This window comes from Sus scrofa, chromosome 8 (genome assembly GCF_000003025.6).
Source record: "Sus scrofa isolate TJ Tabasco breed Duroc chromosome 8, Sscrofa11.1, whole genome shotgun sequence".
NCBI lineage: Eukaryota > Metazoa > Chordata > Mammalia > Artiodactyla > Suidae > Sus > Sus scrofa.
This window is the reverse complement of record NC_010450.4, coordinates 112,297,418-112,319,154: the sequence shown is the minus strand read 5'-3', so window position 1 is coordinate 112,319,154 and position 21,737 is coordinate 112,297,418. Positions and strand designations below refer to the sequence as shown.

The 21,737-nt window shown below is 39.7% G+C and overlaps 1 protein-coding gene across 4 annotated transcripts in view; it reads left to right on the top strand.

Annotated features, from left to right (window-relative positions):
• The window catches only part of EGF (epidermal growth factor), a 94,456-nt gene that overhangs the window by 10,908 nt on the left and 61,811 nt on the right, over window positions 1-21,737 (top strand). For all 4 annotated transcript variants that reach the window (XR_002346366.1, XM_021100462.1, XM_021100461.1 and 1 more), the window contains 4 exon segments: window positions 5,498-5,697; window positions 8,353-8,534; window positions 8,930-9,157; window positions 10,439-10,641. Coding sequence is in view for 3 of the 4 variants with exons in the window: in XM_021100462.1 (XP_020956121.1) it covers window positions 5,498-5,697; window positions 8,353-8,534; window positions 8,930-9,157; window positions 10,439-10,641 (813 nt within the window). In the remaining variant the exon portion in view is untranslated.

The following is a 21,737-nucleotide window of genomic DNA, read 5'->3' as shown; positions in this document are numbered from 1 at the left end:
AGTTCCCGTCGTGGCGCAGTGGTTAACGAATCCGACTAGGAACCATGAGGTTGCGGGTTCGGTCCCAGCCTTTGCTTCAGCCTTTGCTGAAGCTCCGATTCAACCCCTAGCCTGGGAACCTCCATATGCCGCGGGAGCAGCCCAAAGAAATAGCAAAAAGACAAAAAAAAAAAAAAAAAAAAGAAAAAGAAAAAAGGAAGTTCCCAGGCTAGAGGTTGAATTGGAGCTGCAGCTGCCGGCCTATGCCACAGCCAGAGCAACGCCAGATCCAAGCAGTGTCTGCGACCTTCACTGCAGCTTGTGGCAATGCCAAATCCTTAACCTACTAAGTGAGGCCAGGGATTGAACCTCATGAATACTAGTCAACCTACCGGAGCCACAACAAGAAGTCCTAAACTAGATTCTTTATGATACTTTGTACTGAATGGAGAGAGAGAAATTATGAAACTCTTTGTCCCACATGCTTCCTGAAGAGTATCTGGAAGCAGAGCACACATGAAAACAATCAAAAGTTACATATTTTTCTTTTTAAAAAAGGACAAGTGTTTCAAATTTCTTTTTACCTTTTCTGTGATCATAAATAGATGTTACTGGTATCCTACTCACAAAATAACTAAAACAACAGAACTTTATCCCTCCAAGTTAAAGGTGACTGTCTAACATGAGTGAGAAAGTGACTTGCTGATTGTAGGAACTTTATGATGAAGAGAGTAATTTGAAAACTGATATTGGAAATGTTTCTGTTGCCATGTGATTTGGCTATTGAATCAATGCCAACAGGTAAACAGAATTTTCCAAGCTAGTTTTAAAAATTTCTGAGTAAAGAATTTTGGTCTTTCCAATTTCATGTGTTAAAAATATAAAGTGTGACACCTGGCTAGTTTGCATTTACTGATTAAAATACAGGAAGGCAGAAATTTGCTAGTCTAATTCATTAAAATTTGTGAATAATTGATGATGTAATTAAAAAGTGTATTTTGGGATTTTGTAAATATAGCCGATGAAGCATTTCTTGCATTTGATATAGATATAATTGTGAAATATCTTTTTTCTATGACAGTTATCAAAGACTAAGTATCAAGACATATTGAAGTTTAAACCAAATATTTGAATTCCTATATCAAAAATTTAATCTTTTAATCTAAATTAAATCAACTTTAATCTTTCCAATAAATGCAAATAAATCAGAAGATGTTTCACAAACTCAATTTTTAATATACGGAGGGATGTGGGGGGCTGTGTGACATCCTCAACTGGAAATGTCTAGTAGAGAGTAGAAAACATAGGAGCAAAACTGCAGAGAACAGGTTAAGATAGTGATTTCTGAGTCTTGCCGTGTGTGTGTGTGTGTGTGTGTGTGTGTGTGTGTGTGTGTGTGATACATCTTGAAAAACTTCTGCTTTAATGTTGGGGAATGCATTTTAGTCTGGTAGCATTAATCTTTAAATAAAGTTGGACATAATTTATGCTGACAAGCTGAGGGATATTTAAACATGCTTACTTAAGATGAAGAATTACCTACAGCACAGGAATCTTCTAACAGCGATCACTGTTCTGCAAAAATGCATTATGATGATTTTTTTTAAGTTTTGAGCTATGATATTAGCCAAATTATAGACACATAAATTACTGGAACCAACTAGAAAGTCCAGAAATAGGCTTACATAAATATGGTCATTTGGTCTTTGACAATGCTCAGTTAAACATCTATGATCAAAATAATGAATCTCAATCTAAACCACACACCTTTGACAAAAAGGATCCACTCAAAGTGGATCATAGATCTAGATTTAAGATGTAAAAGTCTAAAACTTTTAGAAGAAAACATAGAAATCTTTATGTCCTGGGGTTAAGAGTTCTTTGAAATGACACCCGAAGCATGATATACAAAAGAAAAAAATTGATAAACTGTACCTCATCAAAATGAAAACTTTTGCTTTGACAAAGGCAATGTCAAGAGCGTGAAAAGACATGCTGCCTGCTGGAAGAAAACATTTGCAAATCACTTATCTGACAAAGGACTTCTACCTAACGTATACTTAAAAAAAACCAACAACTTTCAAATGCAACATTAAGAATATTAATAACCTACCTTAAAAATGGACAAAGGATTTAAATAGAGTCACCAAAAAGATATAAGGGCGGTAAATAAGTCCATAAGAAGATGTTCAACACTGTTAACTGTTTTATGCTGACTGTGGCCTCCAAATATATCTATGTGTTAAATTCCTGGAACTTGTGAATGTTAACATGGCAAAAAGGACTTCACAAATGGGATCTTGAGATGGGGTGATTATCCCAGATTATCTAAGTGGATCCTAAATGCAATCACCGGCATCCTTATAAGAGGGAGGCCAGAAGGTCAAAGGAGGAAGAAGGTGATGGAAGCAAAGGGACATTTGAAGGTGGCACACTGCTGGCTTTGAAGGAGGAGAAAGGGGCCATGAGTGAAGGAATGCAGGGGTCATTATATATGGGATGCAATATATTATAGAATTAAACATAAAAATAGCCAGGTGGCATAAGGATAGGAATCCACTGAAGGACACTCACTTTCTAGTTAGTTCCTGGGACATGGATGGATGCAGAGGATCCAGCCTTTTGGTGAGATGCTTAGAACAGTGTTTCCTGAAGTGGGTTCCTTGACAGAGCTCAACTACAAGATGTTAAACAAGAAGTTCCTGAGGAATTCTGTTTGGGATAAGCATGATGTTTAAAAGCTAAGTTCTCTGATCAGAAAGACATGACTTTAAATCCCCACCTGCTTATTTATTGGACATCGGTTATGGATTGGAGAGCATCTACCTCCTAAAGTTACCCCATTAGATGAAATAATACATTTAATGTGTTACCCCAGAGATGACGCTTAAGATATTGGCTACCGCTAGTCTGAGGATCTTTTCCATCCATCTACCATTTGATTCTTCTTGGAGAATCAAAATGTACAATTGCCCACTAAAGATTGAGCAGCTCTATTGAAAAGAACAAGTTCAATTTTGTGAACTTGCTAGCCTCCATTTTACTATCCTGAGGACCTGGGAATAGATCCTCTTCAGCTTGATAATGAGAATATGTTTGAGGGTCAGGAAGGGGCTTTTTGTAATCGACCTCTGTGTCACGGGGGTGCCAGTTCTCTGTAGTCACTAATGAGCATCTTTAATGTGCTCCAAACATTCTGGAGAATGTTTCTAATTCCTGAAGCTCCCTGACTAATCCCCGGGTTGAGCAGTCAGAGGTTCCACTTGATTTGCTGTGACTTGTTGGCTGTCTTTGGGTTTGTATTCCTTGCAAATGATATTTGATTTTCTATGCACTTCCCTCTCACTGGACGGCACCCAAAATAAACGCTGTTGGTTTTGACATGGGAAGGTTTAGCTGTTCAAACATGCACACCCTGCTGACGTTCAAATCCACAGATTGTACCACACACCAGTGTTTATAGAGTCTTTGACAGAACTGAAAAAAACACTAATTTATCATTTCCAGTGGTACCACAGACTAATGACTCTTTCACCAGGCCTAATTCCCAAAGTCTTTTCACCTTTTTAAATTTTTCTTGGCCTATGGAAGTTCTGAGGCCAAGAATCAAAATTGCGCTGTAGTTGTGGCCTGCACCACAGTTACGGCCAACACCAGATCCTTAACTCGCTGCACACAAGAAAACTTCCCTAATTTTCTTTTAAATCATATTACTTTTCACTTTTACAAATACAAAATGGTTTATACAAAATGATGTAGACAGTGTTGGAAAAATGAACAGTGTTTTGAGGGAAGTGGAATTAAAACCAGTTCCATCAGTAAAATGAAAATCGTAAGGTCTGGACACATGATAACTAGAGCAGGGCAGGAAAGATGGATTAGGAGAATGGCACCTGGGCTCTAATTCCAACTCTGTTGCCAACTGTCCATGGGACTTTGGGATGCATCATTGAATCTCCTCATCTGAACTAGATCTACGATTTCCAAATTCACCAAGATATAAGAATCACCTGGATTGTCTATTCAAAAAACAGATTCCTAGTCCTCAGGCCAGGCCTACTGAAGTGGAATCTCTAGGGAAGGGATCTGCAAAAGATACACAAGAACATGGTACCCTGTGTGATTCTTTTGAACAAACAATTTGGGGAGACCCTGAGGTAGGTAATGTCTAGGGTCTTGCAGTTCTAAGAGCTTATGATAAAACCTGGATGCTACGATTCAATGTGAATGAGAAAAATCTGAAGGTAAAATTTATTATTCAGACAGTATTTTTATGGATATTTGTTTTTTGAAAAGTTATTGAAGTTAATACTAAGTCTTGTGTTTTATAGATCTAGATGTTTTTCATATTTCTTTTTTCTCTTTGACTCACTGTAATATCTGGCCTATCTAGCCCATGGTGTTATATGAAGGATAAATGAGATCAGGATGTGAAATTTTGTTGTTGTTATTATTATTGCTGTTAGTAAAATAAGTACTATAGGGTAGATTCTGCTTTTATGAATTTGATAGATCTGCTAGTGTCTATGGCTTTGTTCCTATTGGTAAAAAGCCCAGAAAAATGTAAAAGTACACAATTATTCCTCCTTAATTTATTGATTTAGAAAAAAATTTTGACTACTTACTATGCCCAAAGCATTATGCTATATTCTGTCTAAAATGTTTAGAGTGCCTGACCCTCTCCACAATAGAATACAGTAGGTGGTTTCTTTTTGAACATAAAATAACGTCTTATAGATAAACCAGAAAGTACCTTTCTCTTCAAATAGTTTTTTTTTTATAACTTGGCAATGTTAATCTCATAATCAATTTGTGGAGAAAGTGATTTTGTGAAATTAATTGTAAACATTTATGGGAACTCTTTATTCTCTAAAAATGGTATTTATTTAAAATATAAAATAAGGACTTAGAATTAATTCTGCTTGTCATGGGGAAGTATTTTGTCTAAATCAGATAAAATATCATTGAAAATATACCATTTGGGATTATACACAATGAATAATATACCATTTGGTACATATACACAATGGAATACTACTCAGCCATTAAAAAGAACAAAATAATGCCATTTGCAGCAGCGTGAATGCAACTAGAGATTCTCATACTGAGTGAAGTCAGAAAGACAAAGACAAATACCATATGCTATCACTTATATGTGAAATCTAAAATATGCCATAGATAAACCTATCTACAGAACAGGAACAGACTCAGACATGGAGAGCAGACTTGGGGTTGCCAAGGCAAAGTGGGAGGGAATGGGATGGACTAGGAGTTTGGGGTTAGTAGATGAAAACTATTACATTTAGAATGGATAAGCAATGAGGTCCTGCTGCACAGGGAACTATATCCAATCACTTGTGATAGAACATGGTAAGAAGATAATACAAGAAAAAGAATGTGTATATATAAATAACTGGGTCACTTTGCTGTACAGCAGAAATTAACAGAACATTGTAAATCAGCTATAATAACAAAATTAAAAATATATTTACCATTTGGTTTCTCTCTTCCCATGCAGGTCCTGCACCCTTCTTAATTTTCTCCCATGGAAACAGTATCTTTAGGATTGACTTGGAAGGAACTAATCATGAGCAATTGGTGGCAGATGCTGGAATATCAGTGCTCATGGACTTCCATTACAATGAGGAAAGAATCTATTGGGTCGATCTAGAAAGACAACTTTTGCAAAGAGTTTTTCTGAATGGGACAAGGCAAGAGGTAAAGTACCACTTCCCATGGTATTTGAGGGATTTTTGAATAGGCTGTCAAATATGATAGAGCAAATTCGTAACATATAGATAGATGAAAATTACATTACAGTGTAAATGTGTGCCCAGCATATGTAGATATTTGTTTATTCTGCACCTGTGATATATTATTATTATTATTATCATTATCATTATTTTGCTTTTTAGGGCTGCACTCATGGCATATGGAAGTTCCCGGGTCAGGGGTCAAATCAGAGCTGCAACCTACACCACAGCCACAGCCACACAGGATCCCAGCTGCGTCTGTGACCTACACCACAGCTCACAGTAACACTAGGTCCTTAACTTATGGAGCGGGGCCAGGGATCGAACCTGCGTCCTCATGGATACCAGTCAGGTTCATTGCCGCTGAGCCACAACAGGAACTCCTGTGATATCATGTTATTGAAGAAGCCTATCAACGTGACATTGACGTGCAGAAGCCCCCAAAAGGAGAAAGTCAGGATGTCAGTGGTAATTTTGAAGATAGCTAAGTTTATGAAGTCAGATCACCATTTTATGGTCAAAACAGATTGTTTCCATGATTATTTTCTACTTCAGTGGTTCTCAGCTTGGGGCAGTTTTGCCCCTCAGGGGATGTTTGGTAAGGTCTAGAAGCATTTTTGGTTGTCACAACTGGGTTGGGGAAAAGAGGATATGTTACCGGCATCCAGCGGGGAGAGGTCAGGGGTGCAGCTGAATGACCTCGACATGTACGACAGTCCCCCCAACAAAGAGTTATGAGGCCTAAAATGTTAGTTGTGCTGAGGTGGAGAAACCCTCTTTTATCTGTTTAAAATCTCTTGTTGTGGGTTTTCACACCTGATAATTAGGAAGAAAAGTCTTTTTTTCTTTTTATTCTCAAGGTGTTTGCACTCTGGAAGAAAATAATAAAGCAGGTGGTAGCTATAAAATGTTTTGCTTCAAGCGCATACAAAAGATCTTTAATTGTTCTGCTTAATGAGTAGAGCCCTTAACTGAGTCCCAGCAGGAATGTTCTCTTTATTCCTGGGAGGTGGATTACGGAGAGCAGGTGACCAGAGAAACCTGTAGCATTTATTCCCAGCACAAAGTGCCCACTGTTTGCTTTTTGTTTTTAAACAAAACTTTCTCCCTCCAATTATTCTTAAAGCCTTCAATTAGGTGCTAATCTATTTGATCACATCTCTAATACTTGCTAATCTCACTTTTAACAAAGATGGCTGCTCATTACTTTGCAGCCATCTGTACAACAATTTCAAAATCGTGAGCTTAGACCCTGGAGGGTTTCCCGTCAGGAAAAAACATTAAATAATAGTGAATTTGTGGCAAGTGATTAGGAAAGGATTGGCCTGAAACCTAAAATCCCCTAGTATTAGTCCCTTCTTTGGGTTAAAACATTGTTTATAAAGGACAACTGTTTAAAGGCAAATGATATACATGGGTGAACTAATATATTAATATATTAGCAATTAGTTAAATGGATTGGCTGAATTGCTTGGTATGAGATGTAGGAATAGAACTGGCTCCTGAGACTGTTCCACTTCTGCCCAACTCCGAGTTTAGTGACATCAAGTTGGCAGCTGAAAATCATTGACTGTGGGAATATTTCCACCACAGAAATCTGCCATGGTGCAAACTGGGGCTTCCTGCCATCTCTTACCCTCCACCCACCAAGAGGACCGGTTTACCTCCATATGCTGGAATTAGGAGATAACCAAGGTTTGGCTTAGGTGTTTTTATCAGGAGAGAGCAGGAAACATGGTCCAAGAGGCATAAAGAAAAGTCCTGCTATTGGGATCACAGGGTCACAATTTGAAGGCCCCAAGGACTCGTAGAAAGGGAGGGGCCTGGTGGACGAGGAGGGGCCAGAAGAAAAGTAGGGGCCTTAAGGAGAAATTAATCTACTTCCTGCCTTGATGCAGAGACTCCCAGGGAATCTTGCCAGAATTTAGCAAAGCTTGGAAATGGGTTCAGTTGAGAATCTGGAAAATTCCACTAGCAAATGGAATTGAATGCACTGCTTTTTAAGTACTGTTGAAATTATTACTATATTATGGCTGATTGTCTAATTTCAATAAGTATAGGTTAAATTTTCTTCTTCTCCTCTTCTTCCTCCTCCTCTTCCTCTTCCCCTTCTTCCCCCCGCCCCTTTTTTGGCTGCACCCACAGCAACAGCATATGGAAGTTCCCAGGCTAGGGATTGAATCTGAGCTGCAGCTGCAACATGCCCCTCAGCTGCAGCAACGCCAGATCCTTTAATCCACTGCACAGGGCTAACATATTGATATATTAGTTCATCCAGGTAAGTTCTTTGCCTTTAAACAGTTGCCCTTTATAAATAATGTTTTAACCTCTGCAGCAACCCGAGCCGCTGCAGTCAGATCCTTAAGGCTTTGTACCACAGCAGAAACTATTTTCTTTTTTTGGCAGGATAAATATTCATTTCAAAGCTGTGATATAAATACTATGCCCAGAAATATTCACATGGGAGGGTAGACATTTATGCATCTGAAAAACAGCACTATATCTATGACTACTTTATCATGTAAATAATTTGGGGAATGCTAATAGATTTTGGTACATAGTAAAAATTTTGTTGTGAATGGGGAAATATTAATAACAATTTTAAAATTTGATTTTACAGAAAGTATGCAATCTAGAGAAAAATGTTTCAGGAATGGCAATAAATTGGATCAATGAAGAACTTATTTGGTCAAATCAACAGGAAGGCACCATTACAGTAACAGATATGAAAGGAAACAATTCCCGTGTTCTCTTAAGCGCCTTAAAATATCCTGCAAATGTAGCAGTTGATCCAGTAGAAAGGTAAATTCTGCTGGTTTTGCACATTGAAATATATTTCAAATTCTGATGACAGTTCATAACATTTTGAACTCAAAGGAGAGTGACGCCCTCTTCCATGGGTCACAAACACCATTTTCAGTAGGGCGTTTGCCTGGATTTGAGCCAAGGCAGGCTTTCTCTACCAAGCACACTTTTGACCATCATGGTTTCCTGCTAGAGAAGCATCATTCTCCTTCTGACTTGAGATCACATGGAATTGCCATAACAGGGCAATAAATACTTGTTGAATTGAATTTTCACTCCAAACAGTCCACCTTGTCCTGTGCAGACATCCAGGGTCGGCTGAAACACGGAGAGAGTGAGCCATTTAAGTGACCTTCCATTCAGTTGTGTGTCTGTGATATGTCTGTCCTCAGGTTGATGTTTTGGTCTTCAGTGGTGGCCGGCAGCCTTCACAGGGCAGATGTTACAGGTGTGGAAGTGAGACTTCTGTTGGAGACATCAGAGGAAATTGCAGCTGTGTCATTGGATGTGCTTGATAAACGGCTCTTTTGGATTCAGTATAACAGAGAAGGAGGCAGTTCTCGTATTTGTTCCTGTGATTATGATGGAGGTTCTGTCCATTTTAGCAAACATCTCACACAGTAAGTTTTGGTTGTGATATGAAATTGAACAATTGCCATTTGAAGTTCCTGTGATAAGTTTGCTTTTGTCAACTAGATTTTGGAACTCAAAAGACTTGAGTTCAATCCCAGATTTACTGTTTATTAGGGGAGCGACTTGGGCAGGTTCCATGGCTTCTCTCATCCTCAGTTTCCTTTAATGTGGGTGTTGGAGGATGGAGGGGATGAAAAGAGCCCACCAAACTGAGAAGGCATCTGGAGACTAAAGAAAGAGGCAGGCAGCTCCATATCATCAATGGATCAATGTTTTATAGGGTAACTTACTCACAGGTTGGGAACGGTAGGCAATGATTCAGAAGCATTTGCAGCTGCACTTTGCATTGCTGAGGGGCCATTGGGACAATTTTAGAGTCAACCTAGGGTATGGGGGTACCTGCTTGGAAACAAGACATGCATTCCTAAGTCAAGATTTACAGCTGGGTGACTAGTCTTGGGAGTGCTGGGAATATTCAGCGAAGATTTTCATCATTGTTTGCGGACTCACAAAGCATAGAAGTCTCCTGATCCTAATGATTATTAAACAGTATCTATTATACAGAGCTCTTGACAACAAAATGATTTACTGCACAGCACAGCCCTGTTAGCGTCAGGAAAGGACAGGAGGAACTGTACTGGCCAAGATGGTGTCAGTTATGCTAATAGGCATACGATGGGGATAATAATAGTACCTATTTCTTGAGATTATTATGAAGATTAAGAAATGAAAATAAAATTAACAGAGTACTCGGCATGTAATAAACTGTCACATGCTGGTAATATTTATTCTTTCAGGAATTGTTATGTCATATATTTGGGAAGCATCTGTCTTTCATTTGGTTTGCTATGACAGTGGCTGACTCTAGCTTGTGGCAAGGGGCAGAAATTAGGCATGCAAAATTAAAAAAAAAAACAAATGAAAAAACAGAAAGCCACTCATACCCATTCCTATTTTCTTCCCTATTTTATTTTCATCACATGTATGTGCTGAATAGCAAAAGACTGAGACAATGGATCTGGAGCATAAAAAAATCTAAAAATCATATGTCATTAATTCAGATTGTGGCTACATAAATCCAAACATAAACTTAATATCTGTTTCTTACCCTTAATATCTGTTTCATTACCAATAGAAAATGTGGGTGATTAAAATTCACATTAAATTGAAATGAAATGAAACTTTAATAAGCCCAGGAAGAAATGTTCTGCCATTCTTTACGTTTTTTTTTTTTTTTTTTTTTTTTTCTTTTTCACTGTTGTTTTTAGGCACAATGTGTTTGCAATGTCCCTTTTTGGTGATCACATCTTCTATTCAACATGGAAAAAGAAGACAATTTGGGTAGCTAACAAGCACACTGGGAAGGATATGGTTAAAATGAACCTCAATCCAGCATTTGTACCACCTGGTGGAATTAAAGTAGTGCATCCACTTGTTCAGCCCAAGGCAGAGGGTGATGCTTGGGCCTCTGGTGAGTTCTCTTTGACCTCCACAGGGTCTGGCATAGTCCCAACCTGTTAACTTGCTCAAGACAGACACTTAGGAGTCCGCCTTGATTTCTCCCACTGACTCGCTCCCAATTTCCAATCTATCTCCAGATCTTTTCCACTCTACCTCCTAAATATATCTCAAATGTCCACTTGTCTCACCTACTGCCACCAGCATAGTCCAAACAGCCAGTGTATCTCGTCTGGCCTATTGTAGCACCCACTTAGTTAACCCTTCTAAGTTTTTGCCTTTTTTTTTAAGGACCACACCTGCAGTATATGTAAGTTCCTAGGCCCTGGGTCAAATTGAGCTGCAGCTGCCACCCTGCGTCACAGCCGTAGCCATGCCAGATCCAAGCTGTGTCTGTGACCTACAGCACAGCTCACAGCAACACCAGATCCTTAACCCACTGAACCCGTGTCCTCATAGTTACTAGTCAGGTTCGTTACCGCTGAGCCACAGTGGGGATTCCTCCTCTTGCCTTTAAATAGTAAATCTGATCTATTAACTCCCCTGCTTAAAATCCTTTGAAAACTTTCCTTTGCATTTAGATTGAAATGTAATACTTCACGCGGCCTGTCTATATGACCAACCTGATCTAGCCTTCTGTCCTCCTCTCCTCCCTGGACTCCAGTACGAGTCTTCCTATGGTTCCTCAAACATGCTTCTTCATGCCTTTGGACTTTGCAGGCACTCCTCTCTCTGTCAAGATTTCTCTCCAGGTCTGAGCTTCAATGTAATATCCTCACATCGGCCTTCTTTGTCATCCGAGCAAAGTAGGCACCTTCACCTCTTATCCTTCTCTCAGTATAACTTCATTCAACCCATCAAGTGTGTAATTCCATATAACTTTGCTCTCTTTTTGATTTTCTCTCCCACTTGATTATAAATGCCATGCAGGCCAGAACCATGGCTCATGGATGGATTTCTTTAAACCACCTTATACCTAGTCATTATTTATTTGTTTATAAAGAATTTTAGATAACATTGGTGAAATGAAGGGGTTAACTGAATCTAGTCATAGTCCCAAATTTCTACTTTCAAATGTAGGCTCTGAATTCTGTTGGAGGATGGAGGGAATTAAAAGTGCTCACTGAACTAAGAAGGCATTTTAAGACCTTCTTAAATAATGAGGCAGACAGCTCCAATCAATGGATTGGTTTATTATTATAGGGTAACTTAATTACAGGATGGCATTAGGATCAAGCAGACAACAATCCGGAAGCATTTGCAGCTGTGCTCTGCACTGCTGAGAGGCCACTGGGGCAATTTTATAGTTCACCTAGGTGATGGGGGTAGATACTTGGAAATAGGACTTATGAATGGGTCACTAGTCTTGTGGGTACCAGGAAGATGCCAGGGAAGGTTTTCATCCTTGCTTGAGGACCAACAGAGTGCAGAGGCCACCTGGCCCTTATGATTATTAACTGCAAGCCCTTGATGACAGAGAACTGCTTTCCTGCAGAGCACAGTCCTGGTTAGGGTCAGGGGAAGGACAGGAGGAACTGTAAAGGCCCAAGATGGTGTCAGTTATGCTAACAGCTATACAAATTTCTTGCATATAATTTTTTTTAGGTAGCCTACCTTGATGTAGCTTATATACTACATAATGTTACACTAACATCTGCCTTTGCATAAAAACCTTTTTTAGGTCAGGCTTTAAAATATATTTAATTTTATCTGCAGCTAGTCTTATGAGTTTCCAAAGCAAAGGTAGAATTGTTTGTCTTCTTCCTACCTGTTGGATGCCACTAGGATTGAGTAATAGTGTGGGACTTTGTAGGGATAATGAGTCCCTCCCACAATTTGTATCTAAATGTGTCCGTACCTGCCCTTGAACATAAAAGAGAGCTGTGGAGCCTGAGCAGGAGAACAGGCATGAGATTGTCAAAGAATCTAGGGGGAATTGACATTGTTGCTTCTTATACCCTCTGGCAGGTAACTAATGGGACACATACTTTTAACCTGATTTCTTTTCAAAACATAGATATAAACTATAATTTAACTTGTGTAATGACATGCAAGAAATGAGAAACCGCCAAGAATAAAATAGACTCCTAGAGATGAAGCATTTGTTCAAATAAGTTATTTTTTTAAAAATTCACTTCTTTGAATTTACAAGGCAAGAGTTATGGGCAACAGTTCAGCTCTGGTTTGCAGCACAGCATTAAAGACCAACAGCCTAGTGGCAAGACTATAAAATAGATGGTGACGCTATTCCACGCATGAAGGCAATGACCCTGATATACTGCCAGTTACCTTCCATGGAAGTCTTGACTCAAGCTCAAACACAACTTATTGTGTAAGTGGCGATGACTCACAACAAAATTAGAAGCAACAACTACTTTTATTTATTACTAAGAATAGTAGAGATTCATTCATAATAGTTATACGTATCATCACCATCACTGCCTCTTACTTTTTTTTTTTTAACAGCCGCACCTGTGGTGTATGGAAGTTCCCAGGCTGTGGGTTGAATTGGACCTGCAGCTGCCAGTCTATGCCATGGCCACAGCAATGTTAGATCTGAGCCTCGTCTTTGACCTATGCTGTAGCTCATGGCAACACTGGATCCTTAACCCACTGAGTGAGGCCAGGATCAAACCTGCATCCTCGTGGATACTAGTCGTGTTTGTAACCCACTGAGCCATGATAGGAGATCCTGTCTCTTCCATTTGTATGGAATTTCATAATTTCCAAAGTATTTTCATGGGCATTATTATATTGGTTTGTCATAGCAACGTTGTGAGATGGAAAGGTTGTCAATTATTATACTCATTTCGTAACTGAGAAATATGAAGTCTAAAAAAATAGAGCAACTTTTCCAGGATTAGAGGCTTGTTGGTGGATTTGGAGAGAAATTCCTCAGTGTCAGGTTAGTATTTTTTCTGCCATAAACACTTGAGCTCTTCAGAGTCCTTCACTAATCAAATAGGGAGGTCAAAAATAGGATATTGAAAGCATGACTTTCAGAAGAAAATCCACAATGAGTCACTGTAGCACAGCTTCAAACAGTGTGACAAGTAATAGAATTTGTGAGTTCCCACTGTGGCTCAGCAGTAATGAACCCGACTAGTGTTCCTGAGGATTTGGGTTCAATCCCTGGCCTCACTCAGTGGGTTGAATATCCACTGTTGCCATGAGCTGTGATGTCGGTTGCAGGTGTGGCTCAGATCCCGTGTGGCTGTGGCTGTGGCTGTGGTGTAGGCCAGCAGGTGCAGCTCCAATTTGACTCCTAGCCTGGAAACTTCCATATCCCACAGGTGCGGGCCTAAAAGCAGAGAAAAACAATTTGCTTAGGAAGACAACGCCAGCTGCAGAGCTATAGGAGAACCTGGAATCTAGAAGGCAGCTGGTATTGGAGATATTCGCTTCAGTTGCTGACCAGAGGATGGTTCGCACGTGCTCCGAGTACCAAGGACTTTTGCTTTCAAGAGCACTGTGACTTTGCCTGTCCTCAAATAAGTTTCAACTGCTTTAGGGCCACGCAGGGCAGGAATTTTTCCCCTGGGATGTAGGGTCTGTAAATCCCTTGATTGTGTGTGTTGGATGAAAATACTCAATTGTACCTCTAGAGAGGTGGTATCTAACTTCCAATGAGTTCTCCAAGTGCCTGATATCCTTCACATTTAAAGATGTATTTCTTTGAAACCTGGTTAATTCATGCTGAAGAATAGGCTTACAATTGTAGCTCCTCGGCCAAAGTGAACAGTAGTGGTACTTTGTTTGCAAGGTGTTCAGTAGTAAGACTATTTCAATGAGGAGATAACTGAGAAAAATCATATAATTTGGTTAATATTATTTTTGTTATAAAATGTAATTATTCCCACAAATAAAAGTATGAACAAATGTAGCTCAGGCAAAATGCCTAAGCTACCATTTATTAAAGTATGTTCTTCAAAACTCTCATTCTGTAGGATTTAATGGGGTTCTTTGGTAGGAAGAAATATTCCAGGGTCAAATGATTTAGACAGGCTGGGTTGAATAAAGTTAAACAAGCTGTTTTTCTTGGAACAACTCATATGGTTATGTGCATTGTTAATCTCTAAGGGCCATAAAACTATGGCATTTTCCTATTTTATTTCCTATGTGGCAGCCTATTTGACTCCTGAATATATTCTTTCTAGTCCAGACCTCTTTCTTGAGATATAGACCAAAGGGGGAAGAAAACCAACCCTGGGGCCTAGTGAGAGGTAAACTGCAGAGAAAAGTGATTTAAAACACTGGGGATTTGTTCACAATATACGAGGGAGCAGCCCTGGTGAAGACCAAGGGCGCGGGCAGGGCCGACAAAGGCAAAGTCGCAGAGCTTCACAAGGAAGATGAACTTGTCAGCTTGAACAAGTCCTTATGTCCGTGACTTGCCCATTGAGACTGGCTGGCACAGGAGAATTTGAGGCAGCAGATTGATGGGCCCCAGTCAAGGTTTCGGCATCAGGCTGGTTTTCTGAGGAGCTGACCTCTGGTTCCTCCTCTGATCCCTTCTTGTTCTCTGCTTCTTCCAGGCTCAGGGTCATGCCGTGGGCGCATCAGATGTACACATTCAGGTGCAGTGAAAATGTCCTTTTCAAGACCCATATTTTTATCTGCCTTCTGAGCATTTCTCCTTGGGTTTCCTACAAGTGCTTCAAGCACAAAGGAATAACTGGCCCACTAACTTTCTCCCCTCTTTTCCTCATCTCCTCTCCTTCCAGCCTCCCTACCTTGGTGAGGGGTGCTTTGCCTCCATCTCTCAAGGCAGAAATCTAGGAACTGTCTTCGATCTTTCTCAATCCCACCCCATGAAATCAGTTTCCAACTCCTAACAATTCCACCGCCTACGACCCACCACTTGTGCCCCTCTCAGCAGCCCTCCATTCCTGGTACCTTCTTCGTTCTAGTCCCTGCCTCCCTTTTCCGTGCTGCAGGGAGTTCTCTTATCCACAAGGACTCAGGTTCAATCCTTGGCCTCTCTCAGTGGGTCAAGCATCCCGTGTTGCCATGAGCTATGGTATAGGTTGCAGACACAACTTGGATCCTGAGCTGCTGGGGCTGTGGCGTAGGCTGGCAACTGCAGCTCCAGTTCAACCCCTAGCCTGGGAACCTCCATGTACCATAGATGTGGCCTTGAAAGGCAAAAAACAAAACAAAACAAAACAAAACAAAACAAAACAAAAAGTTTTCCATTTCAGGGACTCAGAAAATCCACCCCCCCTCAACTCTCTCTCACACACACACCCCCCTCCCCTGGCTGGCTGAAAAGTGACACAGACTTGATCTCACGTTCATGTTGGCATGATTAATCTTATTGGGCAACAGTGCTCTTCTGGCTGCCCAGAGACCTATACTATTACAGTTGTCCCTCAGCATCCATGGGATTTGTTCCAGGATTCTTACCAACACCAAAATCCAAAGATGCACTAGTCCCTTTTATAAAATAGCATTTTATTTGCATATTACCTAACATCCTTTCCTATTCTTTAAATCACCCGTAGATTATTTATAATACCTAACACAATGTAGCTACTATGCACATAGTTGTAAATGCCATGTAAACTGTAAGTGACGCAAGACAAATTCCAACTTCGCTCTTTGAAACTTTATGGATTTTTTTTTTTCAGATTTTGTTTTGATCTGTGGTTGTTGAATTAGCAGATGTAGAACTCATGGATAAAAGGGGAAGACTATACGAATCTCAGAGCTAGTGTGGGCAATTCTTTGTATACAATGTTTTTTGGGGTTTTTTTGGTTTTGTCTTTTTGCCATTTCTTGGGCCGCACCCACGACATATGGAGGTTCCCAGGCTAGGGGTCGAATCAGAGCTGTAGCTGCCAGCCTACGCCAGAGCCACAGCAATGTGGGATCCAAGCCGTGTCTGCAACCTACACCACAGCTCACAGCAACACTGGATCCTTAACCCACTGGGCAAGGCCAGGGACTGAACCCGCAACCTCGTGGTTCCTAGTTGTATTCGTTAACCACTGTGCCACAATGGGAACTCCTATATACAATGTTTTTTAAAAAATCTTTTTGTTCAAGTATAACTGATTTACAATGTTGTACCAATTTCTGCTCTACAGCAAAGTGACCCAGTCATGTATGTGTATATATATATATATATACATATATATATATGTATATATATTTATTTATTTATTCTTTCTCTCATACTATCTTCCATCATGTTCTACCACAAGAGACTAGATATAGTTCCTTGTGCTATACAGTAGGACCTCATTGCTTATCCATTCTAAATGTAATAGTTTGCATCTGTTAACCTCAAATTCCCAATCCATCCCACTCCCTCCCCCTTGGCAACACAAACAGACTTCTACAAAATGTTAATAACGTTATTTCAAGCTCCGCATTTGGGGAATTTGCAAGGATAGTTTTACTGCTGGCAGATGTTCTTTTGTAAAGGTACAAATAATTCTGCTTTCTTCTGGAATTCTTTAAAATGTAGATTCCAGCTTTAAGCTCAAAAGGGAATTTCAAAAGTATGTTCTTTGGAAAATGAAGGACATCTGTCATCAACACAGTTTAAAATATTTTGCATTCATTTCATGCATAGATATATTGCTGAATTTCTTTAATTCTGAGAGTTTCTGAAGGAGAATAGCCTCCACTTAGAAATGTACCTGCTTATGGATGTGAGTCCTGTAGCTAAAACTGCGTAGGTGGAGCTTTTGGTTATGCCATTGTTGAGGTTTCTACTGTAAAATGTTGGGTTTTTGGAAACATCTAGAAAAGAATGATCCTAGACATGTGCTTTTTTTAACACAGTTTTTCCTAAAATGTAAAAAATTGTGGTAAAATACACATTTATCATCTTAACCATTTTTAAAGGTACAATTCAGTGGCATTAAGTACGTTTACAGTTTTTATGCAACTATCACCACCATTCCTCTCCATAAATCTTTTCATCTTGTAAAACAGAAACTCTATATCCATTAAATAACAACTTACCATTTCTGCCTCTCTTCAGCCCCTACCACCCACCATTATAATTCCTGTCTATGGTTTTGACTACTATTCTAAGTGTCTCATATATGTGTAATCATACAGTATTTCTCCCTATGCGACTGGTTTATTTCACTCAGCTTAATGTCCTCAAGATTTATCTGTTTCACAGCATATATCAGAATTTCTTTCCTTTTTAAGGCTGAGTAATACTCCATTGCATGTATACATCACATTTTACTTATTTCTTTATCCGTCGATAAATACTTGGGTTGCTTCCATGTTTTATCTATTGTGAATAATGCTGCTTTAAACATGGGTAAACAAATACCTTTTTGAGACTCCACTTTCAATTCTTTTGAACGTATACTCAGAAGTGAATCGTTGGATCATGGTGATTCTATTTTTAATTTTTTGAGGGCCTGTCATACTGTTTTCCACAACTATGCTATTTTACATTCCCACCAACAGTGCACAAGAATTCTAATTTCTCCATACCCTTACCTACACTTATATTCTGTTTTTATATGGTCTAAATTATCAGTTCACTCAGAGCTGTGTTATTTCTTATAGAAATCTTAGAAATTATGGATTTCTGTATCTTCTTATGTATTTATAGACATTTATTGACATTTTCTTAATGATGAGAGTCACATTTACAAAGATACACACCATTGGGGCAAGCATAGGAATGATTTGAGGTAAAGATGGGGTTTTGTTTTTGTTTTTTTCTTTTTATGGCCACACACGTGGCATATGGAAGTTCCCAGGCTAGGGGTTAAACCAGAGCTGCAGCTGCCTGCCTACGCCACAGCCACAGCAACACCAGATCCGAGCTGCATCTGTGACCCACACCACAGCTTGCAGCAATGCAGGTTCCTTAACCCCCTGAGTGAGGCCAGGGATTGAACCCACATCCTCACAGTGATGACATCAGGTCCTTAACCCCCTGAGCCACAATGGGAACTCCCAAAGCTGGGTTTTAATGCAGGTTTGCCTGACACCAAATGGTTGCTATTTGAAATGCCTTTTAAATACTTAGAATGGCTCTTGATCATTCTTTTATCTTTCTTGCTGTTGCTCTCACTTCTTACTGGTTTCCATTTGCCTGGCTGTGGCCTCTGTTTATTTTCTGAGGCTTTTTCCTGCCATTTGTTTAATGAGGAATCTAGATCATTTGCCCCTTACAGTGCCCCACATTCTGGATTTTGCAGATTCTGTCCCCATGGTGTCATTTCACGTAATTCTGCATTTCCTGTAAACTGGTAGTTTTGGCCTGGGAAGCTGATCAGATTCAGATTTTTTGGACTTTATAGGTGGTACTGCAGGTAGTACTGGGTGCTTCCTAGTGTCCACACCAGCAGGCATGTAATGATGGGCTCTCTGTTCTTTTTGTGATGTTCAAGAGTCATCAGAGGTTCGCGTGTTACCTGCCTGGTCCATCCGTCCTGGAGTTTCCTATCAGCCTCTCATATAACGGCTTTACAAGCCATAGATTATCATTGCCTAGAGCCAGTTTTTCATTAGAGGCTTGAAGTAATGACATTCTAATTCTCTGTCATTGCTTATGCATTTATTAGCTGAAGAACGTTTTCATATCCGCTGTATGATTGCCCTGAGGAGGCTCTTTTATAGGAAGGTAAATTAAATACTTGATCTAATCTTTCCTTTTTATGTTTTCAGAATCAAGGGTTAAAGTATTCTCCAAAGGGAACCTTGTTTTTAAAAGCATCTTTCTAAATTCAAGGATGTAAAAAATATTTGACATGTTGTTATTCATTGCAGCTCTTATCATTTTCACAGTCAATGTATAGGGGGAGTCTTGAGATATGGCTTCTAGTCTTCATGGGAAAGATGACCAGTAACTAGCCCTTGGTGGGCTAGAATGTCTGGGCTCAGCAAGAAAGAACCCTGGAGTGAGGTAGCCGCTCTGCCACTGGCCCTTGAGGAGGGCTGTGGGGCTAAGTGTGGTAGCCACCCACTGCGGGTGGACCTACAGCCTTTGTGTTTCCATCATCGTGCTGTGGGCTGTGTATAAAATAAGGAAAGACTGACTGGGCCTGAGGGTCTCTTCTGAGATCATTTATTTTTTAACTGCTCAGAAATGGTTGATTTGTTTTCCGATTCTTAAGAGAGTTTTAGATGGACTAGGATACCAAGTACCTAAATTTTGGCTAAGTGATTTTTCTTTTTTACTGTAATTAGGAATTCCAATAGGACAGAATCACCATTCTTACAGTTGTTTTCATTCTTATTTTCTATTAACGAAGAAGAACAAACCTCTATATAATATAGTTTGGGAAGTTTTTGAGAAAGATGAGGGAGTCATTTCTTCAGGGAACTCACAATCCCATGAGGATGTGGGTTCGATCCTTGGTCTTGCTCAGTGGGTTAAGGATCTGGCGTTGCCCATGAGCTGTGGTGTGGCTGCAGATGCAGCTTGGATCCTGCATTGCTGTGGCTGTGGCGTAGGCTGGCAGTTGCAGCTCCGATTCAACCACTAGGCTGGGAACTTCCATATGCCGTGGGTGTGGCCCTAAAAAGAAAAAGCAAAAAAAATAAAAAGAAAATAAAAAGAAAAAAGAAAACAAAAACATGCACATTTATAGAAAAAATATATTTATGTATAATTTGTATGTTTTTAGTACGTTATATACTATAGCATGTTTTATATAAAAACATATTTCTCTATAAAAACCCCTTGTTATATTTTACATATATATATATAAATGTAAGTATACAGATATACATGTGCACATATACACACATTATGTATATTAAAGAGATGGGGTTTATCATTGAAGATTTGAGCTTGAGTCCCATTTCTTACCCCTTATTACCAATATATGATCCTTAAGACCCCATTTCCTAATCTGTAAAATGGAAGGCAATAATTGCTCTGCATAGCTCAAGGGCTTGTTATGAAAATTATATGTGATAATATAAATGCTTTATAAAAAATGTTATTCAAATTTTTTAACTATTGGGAGTCCTAAATATTTATTTAGTTACAAGAATGATAAAAGTGAATGCGTTCAAATGGAAGAGACAAGACGGGCTTTATTGATGAGGCGAGTCTTACACTGAATTTGAGGTAGGAACAAAGGTGTGATTCGTGGAAAGAAGCAGGTTCAGGAATCCCCGGTGAGTTGTTTCAGAATTGGGCCAGGGTAAAATCTATACTTTGCTCGGCTGTAGCAAAGCTCAGGAAAGCTTGTGGGTTGGGCAGTTATTGAGGGTGCAGTTGGTGGTGGACATTAAACTCCATCATTAGGAGCTTTAATTTGATCTCTAAGGCAATTAAGCCCCACTGCTGGGCTCTGCGGAGGGGTGTTATCTGAGGTCAGCAGCAGCACTCTTAGTGCTAGCTTTAGCCCAATTTGAAGCTAAAGGACAGCAGAAGATTGAGGAGATTAAACAAAATACAGCCCTCAATCCTCTACGTGTTGCCACTTCCTCAAATGACCTTTTAAATGTTTAGTCTCTGAATTCAGGTCACATCATCGACACAGACATTCAGAAGAGAATAGCGATTGTTCTCTTGCCTATGTCCATCATTGAATCGTAAAGTCCACTGGTTTTTTTGTTTGTTTGTTTGTTTGTTTGTTTATTTTTTTGTCTTTTTGCCTTTTCTAGGGCCGCTCCTGTGGCATATGGAGGTTCCCAGGCTAGGGGTCAAATTGGAGCCGTAGCCACCGGCCTACACCACAGCCACAGCAAAGCAGGATCTGAGGCACGTCTGCGACCTACACCACAGCTCATGGCAATGCAGGATCCTTAACCCACTGAGCAAGGCCAGGGATTGAACCACAACCTCATGGTTCTTAATCGGATTCGTTAACCACTGCGTCACTACAGGAACTCCTGTAAAGTTCACTGTTAATAATAAATATCATTAAAATCATCCACAGTGTGGTATAGTGGGAAGGAGTACTGACCATTTGTTTGAGCTGTAACCCTGAGGTTGACTGGAAATTCAAGGAGAAACTAAATAAAGGAGTTAAGTTCCAGGTGTCACAACCACAGGTTTTTGTGCATAAATTCCAGAGATTTGTAGCATCCCTGTGTTGTCAAAGGCACCAGATTAGGCATCCCTGTGTTGTCAAAGGCACCCAAGAATGACATCTTCATCTCATTAAT